General features: G+C 30.5%; 1 protein-coding gene across 1 annotated transcript in view; it reads right to left on the reverse strand.

Annotated features, from left to right (window-relative positions):
* The window catches only part of LOC143197346 (lachesin), a 411,049-nt gene that overhangs the window by 111,588 nt on the left and 281,077 nt on the right, over positions 1–18,384 (reverse strand). The window contains exon 5 of the mRNA XM_076405732.1: positions 7,321–7,449. Within this exon, the coding sequence (XP_076261847.1) occupies positions 7,321–7,449 (129 nt within the window). The remainder of the gene's footprint in view (positions 1–7,320; positions 7,450–18,384) is intronic.

The raw sequence follows: 18,384 nt of genomic DNA on the forward strand, positions 1-18,384 counted from the left end.
ATTTTAGATGAATTCTATCGAAACATAATTATTTTTATGGTTGAAAAATGCCCATTTTGCTTATGGAGCATATGTGTTCCTGAAAAAATGACCTGTCTAGCAAAACGCTTAGGGATAGATATAAAATAGAAATCATTATTGCTGCTGTTAAGGTAAAAAGGTAATTTATTTTGTTTTCCACATATTTTCCGACAGCAGAACATATATTTTCCAGTCCTATGGTGAGGTTCTACGGTAAACGCCATCTTGGACACGTTATATTTTGTGACATCTTATGGCAAATCATTTCTCAACGGGACGTATTTATATCTCATATCTGTCGCTCTAGTACAAGTTTTTTTAGTGTCAGCTTTGTATCGTGGGAATTTTTCGGCTTTTTATAGCCCTGTTTCATAAAGGGGTTTGATAACTTTTTTTAAGATCCCCTATAGTTTTGATAATAATTAATGAATGTATCTGTAGGGACTTTGCATTTGTTTATTCTATTCCTGGCAATTTATAGCTTTGTATTATGGTTATTGAATCATTTTAATGTTATTGGCTATATAAAATAACGAACAGTAATAATCTAAAAAAATATTCTCTAGTTTTTATAATGCTATTACGAATTGTTAATTAGGTTAATTAATATCGTCATATAAATATAAATTTAAATGTATTAAAATTTAAGAATTCTTTATATACAAAAAATGTGATGAATAAAATTCCATTAAATTTATTTAGGGATGAGCATTTTAATTCATAGTTTTTTAATTAAAACCTATTATTTCAATAATGGTAAAATAATATTGAAATGGGATGAAAGATGATGTGTACAAAGAATGTAGTGGACTAGTGAACTCAAATCATATAACCTCGGTGGCCATTTTTTGTTCCTTGTGCTGGTTGGTGGTCCAAAGCAAATCCCACTTAGTATTCGCGCATTCTTGTTGTAATAAATGATGAAAACGGCAATGGAAGTGCCACGGAAGTAACGAAGACCAGTAGAATATTCTACCGTAAGCTACCGACTCATGTTATCGCTATTATTTTTCTGGGTCACGCGAACGTGCTCTGTGAGCTCCTTCAAAAACACGCGCTGTGCTTCGCTGCCACCGTATCCGTCAAGACGGTCTAAAACAACCGATATTTAAGCGGAAATTTCGCTGCATTTAGGCCAGCGCCGTATGGCCCGTATATGATATTGGTTACCTGTATCGGAATTTAACGAGATTTTCTGTCAGTGAATAATAACAATTTTAATAACTGTGACTATGGAAATGGTATTTAAATTAACTAATGAGAAGGAATATTTTTACGAAGAAAAAATGGAATTTGAAGGAAAAGGTAGACCATTACCATATATTTTTATTGAGAAATATGGTGCAGGTAGAGGGAAAAGTTGTATCCGTATAAATCTATGACGGTGTTACTTTCGCAAAATATAACATATATAGCTTTGAACCTTTATGTCAGTAGACCTATGACCGATGACCGAAAATGACCTATGTGTTAAATCATAACATTGCATACTCAAGCCTACACATCTGTTAGAAATACTGGTAATCACTTTCTGGTACACCTACTAATTGCGACTTTCCAAAAGACAAGAGAACAAAATCCGACAAGGAAAATGAATTCTAGTCCAGTCGGTTGTCTTAATGACGAAGGTCCTGGTTCGGAGCCCATGTTTTGGCCAATTCAGATAAACTCTAGTTGGTAAAAAGGAGACTCTAAAATATATGAAAAAAAGTAGTCGCTTTGGCCATAAAATAAAAAATAAAGGGCTCTATATTATAAAATTAAACAAATACTATATACTTGTAGCGCTGATAGGAAGTGATATTAAAGTGAATGGAAGTCAAAGAAATAAAAACGGGCAATTGCATTAACTATGACTAATACCGAAAAACGAACTGTAAAATTAAGTAAAGATCAAATAAAAATGATAGGCAAATTGTGTGCAGTGAGATATTAATGAACAGCAGCAATGAAAAGTAAAAACAGTAAAAGTTGACCGGAAGTTGATGAACAATAACCACTCGTATTCCATGGCGAATAAATTCCTTCGTTAAATGACCGACGAAGATAATTTCATTTGAAAGTGTGTATGTGTATATTTTTTACTCTTCCTGACTTATATATTTATGAACTTTTCTTATAGCTTTATTCTATGCTGACTAAAGTATCAACTATAATTTTATCAAATTCACACCCTTTAATTACATCTCCTGTTTAACATACTCCTTTAATCTTAATTATTTCACAAATTCGGAGAGTTTTGCTTATTTTCGCTTCCCTTTCAGTTTAAATTTTCGTCAGATATCAGGTGTATTCTGTAACAAATTGGTGAATAAAATATATGGATATTGTCAGCCGATATGTTTCGAAATTAAAAAAAAAATAAAGATATTTTTTAAGCATTTTAATTTTAAAGGTTTATTAAAAATATCGCTAATTTAAAACATTTATAGAATATCAATATTTTTGTTTGTGCCGACATATCAATATTTTAATTTTTTCTTAAAAATATGGATTTATCTTGTAAAATTTTGATTTTCAGGTTATATTTTTTATCCCAGCATTGTCGATATATCGATATATATTTTTTAAATATCAAAATCGATATATGGATATTTTTTCGACGGCAGATATCCCTTGTTTCGATTCTCGACAACATTTTTGATATTTATATTAATAATAAAATAATATAATAATGTTAGAATGAGTGCATTTTTCTGCGGGGTCAGGAGCTAGTTCCTTAAAGGTATTAGTGGTGAAAATTTGCATGTTTTTACCAGATGCAAATGCCACAATATTATATTTCAGACAAGAACATTTATTTGACTATCATATCTATTTTTACCCTCATGAATTAATTGTGTTTACACTTCTTATTTGCCAATCACTTATCTGAAAAAGTACCTGGTACCTTAAATGAATGATTTACACTTGATAATGGATTTGTAAATTATATTAAATAATACAAATAACATATTAAATAAATACAACAAGTAGATAAATGTTTTCCAGATAATTTCTGATAGTATGCGTGTATGTATAATGAGAAAGAGTGAACTAATAATAAAAAGTTGTAATGATCTAATATTTTATAAATTAAATTAACATTATTATTACTGTATTAATATAGTAACAATTATATTTGTAATGATTAGACATAAAATCTCAAACGAAAAATAATGACCCAGTAATTTCTATCATTATTTATTCGTATTTAAGTTAAGTTTCTAAGCCTTAGAATCTCTAATCGACCGAAGTATCTCTGTGGAGACAGTACGTCAATAACATAGCGAACACTTTCTGCTTAGCTTTTTGTTAATAAATACTAGAACACGAACAGACTACACAAAATATACATTAAAACTATAGACAAGACCTTGGGCTTTAATTTTGTTGAAGTAGGAGTAACTTATTTTGTTTAAGTTACAAAGATGATACTATTGATATGTTATGTCGGTAGGATTATTGCGGGAATATTATAAGACTGTTTTTATTAGAATTTGTTAAATTAACCGTAATTAACTTATCAGTAAAAGAAAACTGGTCGAGGTTGGATTACCAATCGTCCAAAAGTTGCTCAAAACCTCAACTCATTGCACCAAAGAAGGGCTAGGGTTTCTCAAAGTGCTAATAGCACTATGATTTAAAATCTGGACACTACTTTTCAAAAACTGGAATTTGCGATTTCTGAAGTAGCAGAAACACTGAAATAGTAATGCGTTTTATGGAGTAAGGCCATTATAGACGGACTGAAGTTGTTCAATGTACCTCTAGCTACAAACATAACATTTTAATATTCTTAAGTTCAGGAAATAACTCATAACATAGCCTACTGAAATGTAGACAGAAACTTGCCGTTGAAGTTATATTGGAATTATTATAATTTGTGTATATTAGAACTGTGGTAATTTGGGAATATCAATGCTTGAAAAACAACTCCATAGCGTCTTTATTATGAATTTGAGTAGAGATACTGTAATGTAGTTATAGAATGTTCAACCGATAATCACAAGACATTTTGTTACAACTGAAAGATATATATATATATATATATATATATATATATATATATATATATATATATATATATATATATATATATATATATAGAATACGCTTTCAGACTAACCCATGATATTTTGATGTTTGGGTTATCGCAGTGGATCTAGATTTAATTTTATTAATTTTATCGCTAGTTAGAATACGCTACATAATACTCTTTTCTTGTTGAATGTTGAAACGTTTCTAAATAGCATTTTCAGTTAATATGTTTGGTAGCCCTGAAACAGTCCATTCATTAACTGCTAAGCTGTTTAAAACTTGTCAAGTACCCAATTGAGGTCGTTTGTCAACTAATAATTCAATATTGTTGGTCCTCTAGGCATTTTTCGTCATTGACATCAAAATTGTCATTTATAGCAGTCGGCAGGTTTCACCATCGGCAACTATTGTTTTTTTTTCGGCTAGAACCGGGAAGGAGAATCCTGTTATGTATACCTAGATAGGAAAACCCGGAAAGTAGCGATTTGGGCTAGATGATGTGGAGGCTGCCTCTGGGTAAACCCAGACTATTGATATCTCACATGGTCTTAATAGGGAGTAATTAGTAATTGAGTATCATGATCAGGGACCCACGTTAATTTATACAGCCACTCACTAAAAATGTAAAAGTCTGAGATCTCTAAACTTATATAGAATACAATTTAGTTTGTCATACAATATTATTCAAACAGCGAAGAAACTTTGATGAATATACGAGAAACTCTTTTGTTTTTGGTAATGTATCCCATGAAATGTTTTTCTAAATAATTTCAAAAGCAATTTTAATTAATCAACAGTGCAATGCAAGTTTATGCCGACGAATTTTTCTCGACTGTAAACTGTTGAAAAGTTTATTGCGACTGAGATAATCTGATCGTAAGGCTTTTTTCTTTAATCATTTTTTAATTTATCCGGTATTATTTAATTTAATTAATTTTTATTATAATAAGAAACTAATTAATTCTTATAAATATGCTCAATGAATTTTACGAATTTTGTTAGTTAATTAATTTTTTATTAGTAGGTTTATATGTATATATATATATATATATATATATATATATATATATATATATATATATATATATATATATATATATATATATATATATATAAGCTTATCAATATTATAGTCGGCCAAGAAGAAAACCTATTACTATTTTATGTTCTTTATTCTCAACTATAATAAATTGTCTCCTTTATTTTTTATTGTTTTAAGGATGTAGAATTTTTGCAATGTCATCCGTATTTTCAGCAAATTTTATATGCCCACAAGAGTCCTGAATTATTCACGCGTTTTTCCCCTTTTTTCCTGTTTCTATTACGCTTTTAATATTTGATGAACTTTCCTTGTGTCGTTTTGTTTCTCGTTTAAGCGTTCTAATTTGTCCACATCTCGATATGTTTGCTTATTTGCCATTTCGTTGGATAAATTTGTGCGCACTGTATAACATCGACTCTAATAAAGTACGTTTTAATGCATAATATATTCGGTCACGTAATATAAAAAAAATTGTTGATTTTTTTTATTGGTATGACGAAGTATTAACGATCCAATTTTGTTTCTGGTTTATTTTTTTCCGTGCGGCTTTTTTCTTTCTAATATCTTCATAGGTTTACAGAGAAATAGAGCAATCTATTCAGTATGAATACGTTTCTGTTAATCAACGTAGGGCAGAGCAGACATAATCGATGAATATGGTTTTTAACGACTATGAATTAAAAATTTTGCAAGATGTATACACATTAAATTAATTGAGATATTATGGGATGCATATTCTGACAATAGCCTTGGGAATTCAGTCACTATGGAATTTTACAGAAATGGTGAAATATTGAGTGTGTAAGTGACCTTCCAATTCGGAAGCAAGTGCTTCAAATGTACACAGATCATCGTTATACTTCATTTGGACATATGCTTTAAACTGTATCCATGCAAATTTTAATTGATGCAAACATTAGAGCCATTTTCTATGCCCAGGACTGGAGAGCGACGAATTAGAAATGCAAGCATGAGAAACAACATCATTCACCTAAAGTGACTACATCGACTGCGAGGAAATATCGTATTTTAGGTTAAGTGAAACTATCGAATGTATGGGTTTATATTTGGACGCTATTATTTCTTTTGGACGGCTTATTTTTGAATCAATTCACTAATTATAAATTGTCGTTCAAAACTGTCGACACCTCGTATATAACAGGTCAATCGAAAAGTCCCCGGCCTGACACTTAGATGACGCTACTAGGATTAAATTCATATGTTTCTTAGTTAACCCTAACCCTCAAAAGGTGAGTGTATAAATTTGACAGTTGTCGGATCATTAGTTTGTGATAGCATTTCGAATTAAGAAACTTTTGTTATTGTAAAAAAAATGAAAAAAAAAAAGAATTTCGCCTGTTGATAAAATAGTGGTTTTTGAAGTTTTCGTTTATTACGCTTAATCACCTTCAAATACTGCTCCGAAACATCAACTCGTCGTTGTTTTTGGCAACTTTTTTTACACATAGCTTTCTCATACCTAAATATTCGTGAATGATATGATCTACACACTCAGCTGATATTTCTAGAGTGTCTGCTATTTCATTCATTTTTAATTTACGGTCATTCAAAATTATTTTGTGGAAAACATCCACCTTTGGGCATCCACTGCGTTCACCGTCTTCGGTTCTAATTTCACCACGTCTAAACTTAACATACCAATACTTGATAGTTGATTTTCCTGAAATAGTGTCCGGAAATTCATCAAGTTTTTGCTTCAACTGTTTTTTCCCTTTAAAAAGCCATATTATCCATTTTTTTCACAATAACAAAAGTTGCTTCTAATGATCTAATAGCTGTCAAATTTATACACGCATCGTTTGAGGATTAAGGCTAACTAAAAAGCATATGGATTTAATTCTAGTAGCGCCATCTATGTGTCAGGCCGGGGACTTTTCAATTGGCCTGTTATATTGAAATTCTTTAACATTGGGGAAATAGAAAAAATATAATGACGAAAAAGTCGTTATTACAGCTTTGAATTATGAAGTGGCTCGATGAATTCTTTGATTGAATTCTCTTCAATTAATAAAATAACTAATTGCTAATTGCCAGATAATTTTAGAATTTTAAAATTTTGTGGTTCATTGCCGTTTACTTTTCCCTCTGTACATAAATATATTTGTACATATCGTATGAACAATAATCAAAAGTTTGAACGTGTTTATCGACGTAATATTCATGGAACAATTTCTGTACAAGAACAATAATAACAAACAAAGGGATGAATTACTTACATTCAACGTCCAGAACTACCCTCTTGCTGACTGAAGGGGGTACGCCGTTGGTGGCGATGCAAAGGTAGACGCCCATTTCAGTCCGGCTAATTCGGGTAAGATTCAGATGTTCGCCTTCATAAACGGACACTGAAACAGAATCTAATTTCAACCGGGACCTTTTTACGATCTACAATATGACGACAACAAATTGCTGTTTGTTGTTTTTTTTTTTATCTCGTATACGTTATTGATTTTGAGTCCGTCAATTTTCAGATGAGTTTTTGTGGTCGTAGACCTTTAAAAATAATGAAGACTAGATAAAAGTTGTTTTAAATTAATTTTGTAATTATAACATATGGTGTTCAATACCTTCGTTAAAAGCTGAAAATGTAATATATATATATATATATATATATATATATATATATATATATATATATATTTATATATATATATATATATTTATATAATTTATTCAAAATATTGGCCATTTCTATATATGTTTATGCATCTTGCCCATGTTTCAGTCAATTTTTGTATGCCATCCTAAAAAACAGATTGTGAGCAAAACCATTCATCGAGCCATTTTTTTACTTCTTCGAAATTGGTACCATACAGATAAACAGGTGTCGTATTCATTGTAGATTGTGTACCGTTAGGTAAAAATACATAAGCTCTATGAGCGAATAAATTAGCTTTTTCGTCGATTTACCCAATCCCCCTATTTCGATCATTTTTTTAGTATTGTATTGCTATTGATATTAAGTGTACAAGTTACACTACAAATATTTCACTCAGAATTAAACTACTAGTCTTGATTAGCCTACAGAACTTCTAGATGAAGACGCAAATCGTTTAAACCTAGCGACTATCCTCTTGTGTATCCGATAGGACATGAACTGAAAGTGAATGACTTGATCAGAAAAAGCTATGGGCTGGAAAAGGACACACGACGTCACTACTGCATGACAATTTACTCTACTTTCTTAATCTATTTCTGCGATTCATTGTTCGACAAGTGCATATATATTCTCGTTTATTTTAGTACTTTAGATTTACGTACATGTGCTAATTTAATTAAAATTTTGTATTATTTAATTGATTAGAATATGGTGCATTCTGTACCAGTTTATGAAATGAAATAAAATAAATATTGCTACATTGTATTATTATATTACACTTTCCTTTGCCCTGATTTGTTTGAATTCTCAGTATGTGCTATTATAATTAACAACAAAAATTATGTCATATATTTTAGATTTTGGAAAATGTATGCTGAGTAAAATTGTAGATTGGGTATTAATGCAAGTACAACAGTAGTAATAAATTAATTTGTAAATTAAGATTGTACTAAGCATATCTAATGTAAGATGTCATTAATAAAAAATATATTTCAGAAGGCACATTATGTGTAACCTGTAACTGTATACTGCTACTGTTTGGGCTTATATAAATAGTAATGTGGTATTAAATCTATCATCTAGATTAATGATGTAACGACTAGCTCCAAAGGCGATATTAAAACAATTTGGATCTGGTAGGTAGTAGCGAAGGTAAGACCCAACTTTTTCTGCCGTTTTGTCAACTTTATTTAGCATAATTATTTGTGACATCTTAAATCATATCGAAAAATATTTCAGTCTCAAACAGGCATTAAATATGTATGGCAACATGATGATTTCGTCTCCTAGCCGTTTTATCAATAATCTAGGTAAATTTTATCAACTGAGGAAGTCTTTTAAGGCTTGCCAATTTTCATTTCCACTTATTTCGTACAGATAAACAGGTGTCGTATTCATTGTAGATTGTGTACCGTTAGGTAAAAATACATAAGCTCTATGAGCGAATAAATTAGCTTTTTCGTCGATTTACCCAATCCCCCTATTTCGATCATTTTTTTAGTGTTGTATTGCTATTGATATTAGGTGTACAAGTTACACTACAAATATTTCACTCAGATTAAAACTACTAGTTTTGACTAGCCTACAGAACTTCTAGATGAAGATGCAAATAGTTTAAACCTAGCGACTATTCTCTTGTGTATCTGATAGGACATGAACTAAAAGTGAATGACTTGATCAGAAAAAGCTATGGGCTGGAGAAAGACACACGACGTCACTACTGCATGACAATTTACTCTACTTTCTTAATCTATTTTTGCGATTCATTGTTCGCCAAGTGCATATATATTCTCGTTTATTTTAGTACTTTAGATTTACGTACATGTGCTAATTTAATTAAAATTTTGTATTATTTAATTGATTAGAATATGGTGCATTCTGTACCAGTTTATGAAATGAAATAAAATAAATATTCCTACATTGTATTATTATATTACACTTTCCTTTGGCCTGATTTGTTTGAATTCTCAGTTTGTGCTATTATAATTAACAACAAAAATTATATGTCATATATTTTAGATTTTGGAAAATGTATGCTGAGTAAAAATGTAGCTTGAGTATTAATACATGTACAACAGTAGTAATAAAATAATTTGTAAATTAAGATTGTACTAAGCATATCTAATGTAAGATGTAATTAATAAAAAATATATTTCAGAAGGCACATTATGTGTAACCTGCAACTGTATACTGCTACGGTTTGGGCTTATGTAAATAGTAATGTGGTATTAAATCTAACATCTAGATTAATGATGTAACGACTAGCTCCAAAGGCGATATTAAAACAATTTGTATCTGGTAGGTAGTAGCGAAGGTAAGACTCAACTTTTTCTGCCGTTTTGTCAACTTTATTTAGCATAATTATTTGTGACATCTTAAATCATACCGAAATATATTTCAGTCTCAAACAGGCATTAAATATGTATGGCAACATGATGATTTCGTTTCCCAGCTGTTTTATCAATAATCTAGGTAAATTTTATCAACTGAGGAAGTCTTTTAACGCTTGCCAATTTTCATTTCCACTTATTTCGTACAGATAAACAGGTGTCGTATTCATTGTAGATTGTGTACCGTTAGGTAAAAATACATAAGCTCTATGAGCGAATAAATTAGCTTTTTCGTCGATTTACCCAATCCCCCTATTTCGATCATTTTTTTAGTGTTGTATTGCTATTGATATTAGGTGTACAAGTTACACTACATATATTTCACTCAGATTAAAACTACTTGTTTTGACTAGCCTACAGAACTTCTAGATGGAGATGCAAATAGTTTAAATCTAGCGACTATTCTCTTGTGTATCCGATAGGACATGAACTGAAAGTGAATGACTTGATCAGAAAAAGCTATGGGCTGGAAAAGGACACACGACGTCACTACTGCATGACAATTTACTCTACTTTCTTAATCTATTTCTGCGATTCGTTGTTGGACATCTGCGTATTTATTCTCGTTTATTTTAGTACTTTAGATTTACGTACATTTGCTATTTTTAAAAAATACAAATATTTAATATCCATTAGTTTAATCTTTGAAATCATTGAAACAAAAAAAACATTGGATATTTAAAACTAATTATAGTTACAAAACTTAATTTAAGTAATTTATAAAAATAGAATACTTATTTAACGATTGAAAATATCTGCAGATAGAGTTCTTTAGATGTAAAGTTAAGAAAAGAAGCCACTGGTTTTGTACCTTTTTTGTGTAAATCTAATTGGCTAGAGAAAGGCCGTTAAAAAGAAAATTGAAGAAAATTGAAACGTTCAGGTTTTTATAATTTTATTTAAACCGGATATTATGCAAATTATCAGAGATGTGTATTAGACCCCTTTAACTTTTAATCCGTTAAAAAAAGCACCCAGAGAACAATTTAAACTGATAACATTAAAACATTAGGAACTTTGAAAGTTACTTTTTCTTCGGTGCGAGTCTCTCGTTAAAAATGGCGTGTAAAAAAAGACTAATATTAATTAATTATCCATGCAAGTCAACAAAGTTCGCGCTCAAAAAGTTGTCTCGCTCCTTAATAATGGACAGTCGGTTTTTCTTCATTTTAAGTTACTTCCTTCCTAACGTTTTTGTTCTTTTGCGATTTTTTTAAACAGTCCATTATTCCTTGATAAATCCGTCGTAGCTGAATGGGTTTCCTTTTGTTTTTTTAGTGTGAAATAATGATTGTAAATTAAGAAAAGTCAGTGAAAAGGATCAGATGTCGAAAATAAATTATGGGCTTAGAATGATCGGGAATTTATAGAACATTTTTGGTTTTGTCGGTTAAAAGTTCGAAAATCATTTAAGCTAATGAATAAAAATTTATCAAGGCTATAATATTGTAGCGACTTTGAGGCATGTCGAATTTTACATAGTGGAATAACGGTCTACAAAATACCCAGAAATATAATCCTAGATGTTGAACACGGGCGGGGTGATAGCAGCGCCAAGTAGAACCAGATAACGAATAGCTGGCAACCCCGAGACGTTAATCTGAGATGTTATTGAAGGTTATTTCGGATCATTCAGTAACCGACCATCGTTTGGTTTAGACGTGACACCATCGACTGCCCAAGCCTGGTCCCCAGGTAACATCGCTGCTATCCGTTTTATCTATTTTGTATTTTCCACATTTTTATATTACTTCAATAATTAACGGTCACATAATGTAAACACCACTGTTTCACATCGTTTTACCTCCATTCACCGAGCCATATAAAATTTACCCTAAAGTGGTGACCCCGACGTGATCGTTCGCAAAATTGGGTTTGGACTCGTGAATGGAGGGTATGTGCAACATGGTGTATTCTATGTGACCGTCATATATTTTTATTCAATATTTTTAGTTCGATTCGTTTTCGATTTTACTTTTGTTCTTTCAACATTACATTCATTGAAACATTTTTTCCACATTAAATTTTATTTTAGTGCTGGAACAATGAACCTTAAATTTCATTTCATTATTTAATTTTTTTAAAAAATTTTGTCCAAATTTTATTTCTTTCACAATCTCTTGAACTCTTAGAAATTTTTACATCACTATTTCATCATCAGTGTCTCGACTAAACATTTCTTTCGGCGCTATCTTTAAATCATAATGTCTTCCTTCGCTCGCCGTCTCCGTCATATTAGCCGACATTTTGATTTCAAAGGCTTTGGGCAGCTTCGGTCGGATAGCGTCGTTATTTGTTTTTTCTGAATTACCGTAATGTATGTGACTACGGATTAGTCACAGAGTTCCAGAAGCTAGGTACCGATTGCAGTCGCCGTAGACTCGTCATGTTTTCGCCGAGGTACCAGAATTGCCAATGTCTCGTCGTCGAAGAAAATAAGCTACTACTTCGTCGAATAATCGATCCTCCCACAGCGTCGATTACGGGAGCCCTGTCTGAAAAATAGCTTGTTTTCAACGTCGTCGATGGACCACATTCAAGTGCCAAAGCGACGATGAAGCAACGGTATCTGTAGGACCGAAAGATATCAACAGCCGTACCAGATCGCAGCCGTACCAACCACAAGCGTTTTGATCTATCATATGTTTCAAAGTCCTTTTCATGCAGCAAATTTTGTTTGGTATATCAGTATTTTGTATTTGATTTTTTTATACATTTTTGTACTTTTATTTGTGCAAAATAATTGTATGTAAAATTCTGACAGGGGAGTATTGTAGCGACCTTGAGGCATATCGAATTTTACATAGTGGAATAACGGTCTACAAAATATCCAGAAATATAATCTCAGATGTTGAACACGGGTGGGATGCTAGAACCCGATAACGAATAGCTGGCAAACCCGAGACGTTTATCTGGGATGTTATATAAGAAATATATTCAAATTTAACATCTTACCATTATTTAAAAATATTTTAATAGTTTTTAATAAAATAAATAATTTGATATTAAAAACGTGTCTCCTGATGGAGATGGAAAGTACAATAAATATAAAGACATACAATAGAATTCCTCATTGATAAGGTCATATAGGTAAGGATAGATATAAATGACCACTAAAATACCTTTAAAAAACCTATAATTGTCTCGGAGATGATATTTGTGGTCGGAAGAATGTATTATTATTAAGATAGTACCTAACTTTTCTGTTCTTTTAATCTTTCTGCATGACATAGTATTTGTGTTGTGATGATTGATTGAGATACTTTTGAGTTTTTGATTGAGAAATGTAGCATTTAATTAATATCTGATATGTTATAACATAAAATGGAGATTGAAGGAAGTAAATTGTACTGGCAGGGTACAATTCTAGTACATCTAAATAAAAAATCATTATATAAATAAGAATATGTAAATATTCATGAAATAATGTGTAAATAAATGGCGTACATATACTCCAGTGAAAGTAATATCATGTATAATCATTATCACATCAAATAATAAATTAGATGATAAATAATCGAGATACGAAATTCTAAAAGTGCCGCTGCAGGTGTGGATTGGTTTATTTGGATTATATTAATGCACCTATTTTTAAGATAGTAATACAAATAATATTTAAATTAGAATGTGTAGTTTTGGACTTTTCCAATGTTTTATGGTAGTCTACAAATTATTAACACGAACACTATTAATATTTGGATGATACAATGGAAAGTGAGTAAAAAAAAGGTAGGGAAAAGCGGAACTTGTTTGAGAATGCCTAGTAAATATATTTCAAACACATCCTGTTTGAGGATATGATACCTTATCTAATCGATATAAAAGGGAAGGGTTTAAAGTTATTAAAGTTTGTTTAAAGAGTTTAAAATATTATAATTGGATATAATATTTTTTTTTTTAAATATTTGAATCTTTGGAAATTAAAAGGAATGAGTTAGATAATGAGTGCCGCTATATTCCTAGATTAAACGTTCATACCTTGTTAAATTTACCAATTATCCAATTACCAGAATTACGTTCCTAGTCAGCTGAGAAAGAATTTCAAATCCAATATTTATGATTGTGATTGACTTATATTCAGATTTTAAATCTATTTACGCGGTGTACTACAATATAGTGTTCTTGGGTCAATATTCTACTTGCTTTGCACAACTATCCCTAACAGCGATATTCCTAAATATTATTTTAAGTATTACGCGGTTCTAAATATGTCTGTTTTCCATTTAATTTTCCACACTCTTAGAAACTTTAAAAAAAAGAAAGTTGCGAACTAATTTATATGTGTTTCGATTATTTTTTGTTATCGCAAATAAATACAAACACTAAATACAAATAAATTAGATGCCTGATCTAATTTATACAAGAACAGACGAGTAGAACGCTGAGGCTTACAAGAATGTATCGCCCAATAATCCGAACTATAATTTCACAACAAATTGATATTGTATAAACAAATTTTGCAGCTAGTCTGGATCTACGGTGTGCAGCTATTTGGTTGTACAAAGAAATATCAATTTGATCCAAAATTATCAAATCAAATTCCTTCGCAGCATTATAAATTAGAAATGACGACATCGACAATATCAAGAAAACGCCAAGTGGGATTACGTGATTATGTTCATGAGCATATAAAGTAGTAAAAATATTGGAGGCGTCTAGTTTTAAACTTATGTGGAGTCCACCAATGAGGATAGTAAATTCATTAAATGTTATTTAAAGTTAGGTCTGAAACCTAAATCTAGACTGGAGGGTGAATAATAAGGAAAAATTAGCATATGGTGAAATCTTAGTTGTAATATCGGTGCCATTTCTTTTTAAATAAAAAAATAATTCGCCGCATTCCCCTCAAATTTTCCGACATCCTCTTAAATATAATTGAAACAACTGATCATTGGAAGGGACACTATATGGCAAATAAGGCGGTTGGGGTAGGACTTTTTATTTAAAGCTTTTCATGTAGGTTTTCACAGATATTACAACATATCTTTTGCCATGTGCTTAGGTCTTGTAGGGATGTTCGTCGGGTCGGTTAGTCGGTTTAAATGTGTGGCTGCCGCTGCGATTATTTGTCAGAACACTCACTACTATATTTAGAAGGAATTTGCACGAGAACTGAAAAACACTGGTTTAATTATCACTTGTTTATTTCGATATTGAGTGATACATGTGGTCGACGGGAGAATTGACAGGATATTAGGTTAGGTAGAGGAAGTACGGTAGCGCTGTGGAAGTGGTACTATTACAGGGGGATGGAGAAAAGAGAAGAGGGCGAGACGTCGTCGTGATGGTCTTTTATATCCTGGAACTACATGGTACCAATTCACCGGCGTTGCCAACCTTTGTACTTGTTGATGTATTCGTGGTGGCCTAAAGGGCCGTGGCGATCGCCACAGTCTCAATTAATTATGCGCCATTTTTCGTGTCCGCATTTAAAAATAAATTAAATAAAAAATTCGTCTGGTTTAAGTTATTGTTATTGTTTATTAACGGAAAACAAAGTCGCTAACGTTGATAAGATTGTTCACAATAAGATTCCTAAAGCGATTGCAGAAGCATGTTTCGTTTAGTTAAACAGGAAACGCTAAACATCCTGTCTGGTTTTGTTGATTGCCGGTGTTAAGATAACAATATTTTTTTAAGTATTCCAACACAGAAGTACCTTATGCGGTAGGATAAATCATAGTATATTCAAAATAAGATCGAACTAACGTCATCAAAATTTTTTTTAATCTATTGTCTATTGCAATTTCTACATTTGTTTTAAGATCAGCCTATATTTTCCTTCTCATTTTATTATAGTTAAAGAGAGATAGAATGATATCTAATAAGTTCCAACATGTAACCGAATCAGCCTACAAAACCCATCCGGTTGTCAAAAATATTCAAAATTCTTCAAAATATTAGATAAAATAACTATGGGTTATAAACTGGCAAACTTTGTTTTAGTGTTTTGCTTGTTTTGATAAATTTCATATCGCTGCTTATTATTACTCTGGTTGAAAATATTGAAGGAATTAGATCGCCAGAATCAGAAACATAGTGCGTCTCTAATGATTTACCTCGAACAGAAACGAAATAATGGAGGTCAGTAAAATTCGTTAGAAAGGTAAGCATTGATACTGTTAAATACTAAGTTGGTGCGGTTTTTATTAAAAATATTTTATCGTGTTGCAGGCTACACTGAATATTAATATCAGTACATTCAATAAAATATCTCATTCATTGATCTCTCTCATCATCAGGTGTTAGCTCTATCATAGATTAAATATATGAAATGTATAAAAACAGTGAGTAGTTTTTTCAATATAAACATAATTTAAAACAATTATTTAAGAGGAAACTGTTAACCTGAAAAGTATCTATAGAAAGTATCTATCTTTTAAGTATGTAGAACGTCGCTTCATACACTATTGAATTTAAATAGTGTAAAGATAACCTATAGAAAGGTGAATATTCCAAACATTGCTTTTAAAATAGTACAGTTTTTAAGATAAAATAAAACAAAAGAAAACTTATTATTTTAATTTATGTATTTAAATCAGATATGGATATTTCAAAATGGGACCAATGTACCCAATGGTCACTCATGGCAAGATGATAATAAAATAGCGTAAAGGCAATATAAGTTGATGGAAAAAAGTAAATTTTAGAATAACAATTAATTAGGTTTTGTTGGTCATAATATTTATTAATAATTCCGTGCAGATATAATTTTCTTCATGCTGGAAACAGTAATTATTTTATTTTTGGTACAGAGTCAAGTAATCGTTTTAATGAACGGACTATAGTTTATTTGCTATAAAATCATTAAAATTAAGTAATTTTCTTAATATATTATTTATTGACATATTATTATATTATATTATATTTTGATGGATACTGCAAGATAAAACTTAACGCAAATATTTTAAAATCATTTCATATTTTTACTTCAACATTTTATTTAGTGCTACAATGAAAATCTGTAACCAATGCTACCTAAACATATTGATTTCGATTTATAGCGATTTCCTAGAATAACAAAAGTAGTTCACTGTAAACTTGCCTTCCATTAGTTGTTTTATCTTTGTTGTCACTACTTTTTATCTCCAAAGTAACGCTTAACAGCATGTTTTATTTTAGTCAGTATTGCTATGTGCTTCTAAAAACTATCGAACCAAAATTAAAGCAATTAAATAAAAGTTTACCGCTAATAATAAAAGGAGTTTCAAAGGAGGAAAATAATATAGCGATTATGTGGTTGATAAATATCCAATATTACGATATGATCTTTTAAATAAGTCAGTTTTACTCTAACTTCTTTTTTTCAGCATAAGATATTTATTTGAACTAATAATTTTTCATGATACATAAATAAATAACTATTAGTAGTAAATAATGATTATTTATTTTGATATTCAGATGTTCTTAAGGTAAGTAAATTGTTCATTAATCCAAATTGTTAAGTTTATTCATAATATTTTAACATCGGTTGCTGTAAAATATAAAAGTGAATTGTTTTGTTATTAATCAGTTTTTAACAACACGAAAAGCTAGGTGTTGTACACTGTATTTTTTAATCGTTTACTAACACCCCCAAAGAATAATTAGAACTTACAACATTAAAACATTAAGAAGTTTTAAAGTAACTTTTTCTTGGGTGTGGGACTTTCGTTAAAAATGAAGCGTAAAAAAGACTAATATTAATTAATTATCCATGCAAGTCAACAAAGTTTCTGTCGAAGAACTTGTCTGAACTCCTAATAATAGACAGCGAGTTTTTCGACTTTGAAATACTTCCATCGTAATGTTTTTGTTCTCTTACCATATTTTAAATGTTCCGTTATTTTTTAATTAATTTGTTCTATGCGAATGAGTTTTCGTTTTTAGTTTTAAATAAAAAATTACATTTCAATTTCAAAATTACAATTTCTATAACCATTTGCGAATTTTTGGCTTATTATGTTAGTTCATGATTTTTCTTGTTGCATTTTTACGCAGTATTCTATTATTTTCTACTACTAAACTTTTGTTTCTCTACTTTGTATACGGTTCCAATTTTTGTGTAAAATACACACCCAAATTTCTTAACTATCTAGAAGATAAGTTAATCAAGTGGTACCATGATTTGTTTATAAGTTTGATTTTGTTTAATGTTGTATCTTTTTTTCCTATAATGATTAATTTTGTTTAATTTCTATTGAGTTTTGGATATCTAGACAGGCAATGGTATTGGTGAAGCAATATGAATATAAACTAAGAAGAGGCTATTAAAAATAGAATAAGAATTAATTAATAACTAGAAAGGAAAG

The sequence above is a fragment of the Rhynchophorus ferrugineus genome, unplaced genomic scaffold, assembly GCF_030347505.1.
Source record: "Rhynchophorus ferrugineus isolate W39M unplaced genomic scaffold, kcgeb_rfMv2 rfM5, whole genome shotgun sequence".
NCBI classification, from domain to species: Eukaryota; Metazoa; Arthropoda; class Insecta; order Coleoptera; family Curculionidae; genus Rhynchophorus; species Rhynchophorus ferrugineus.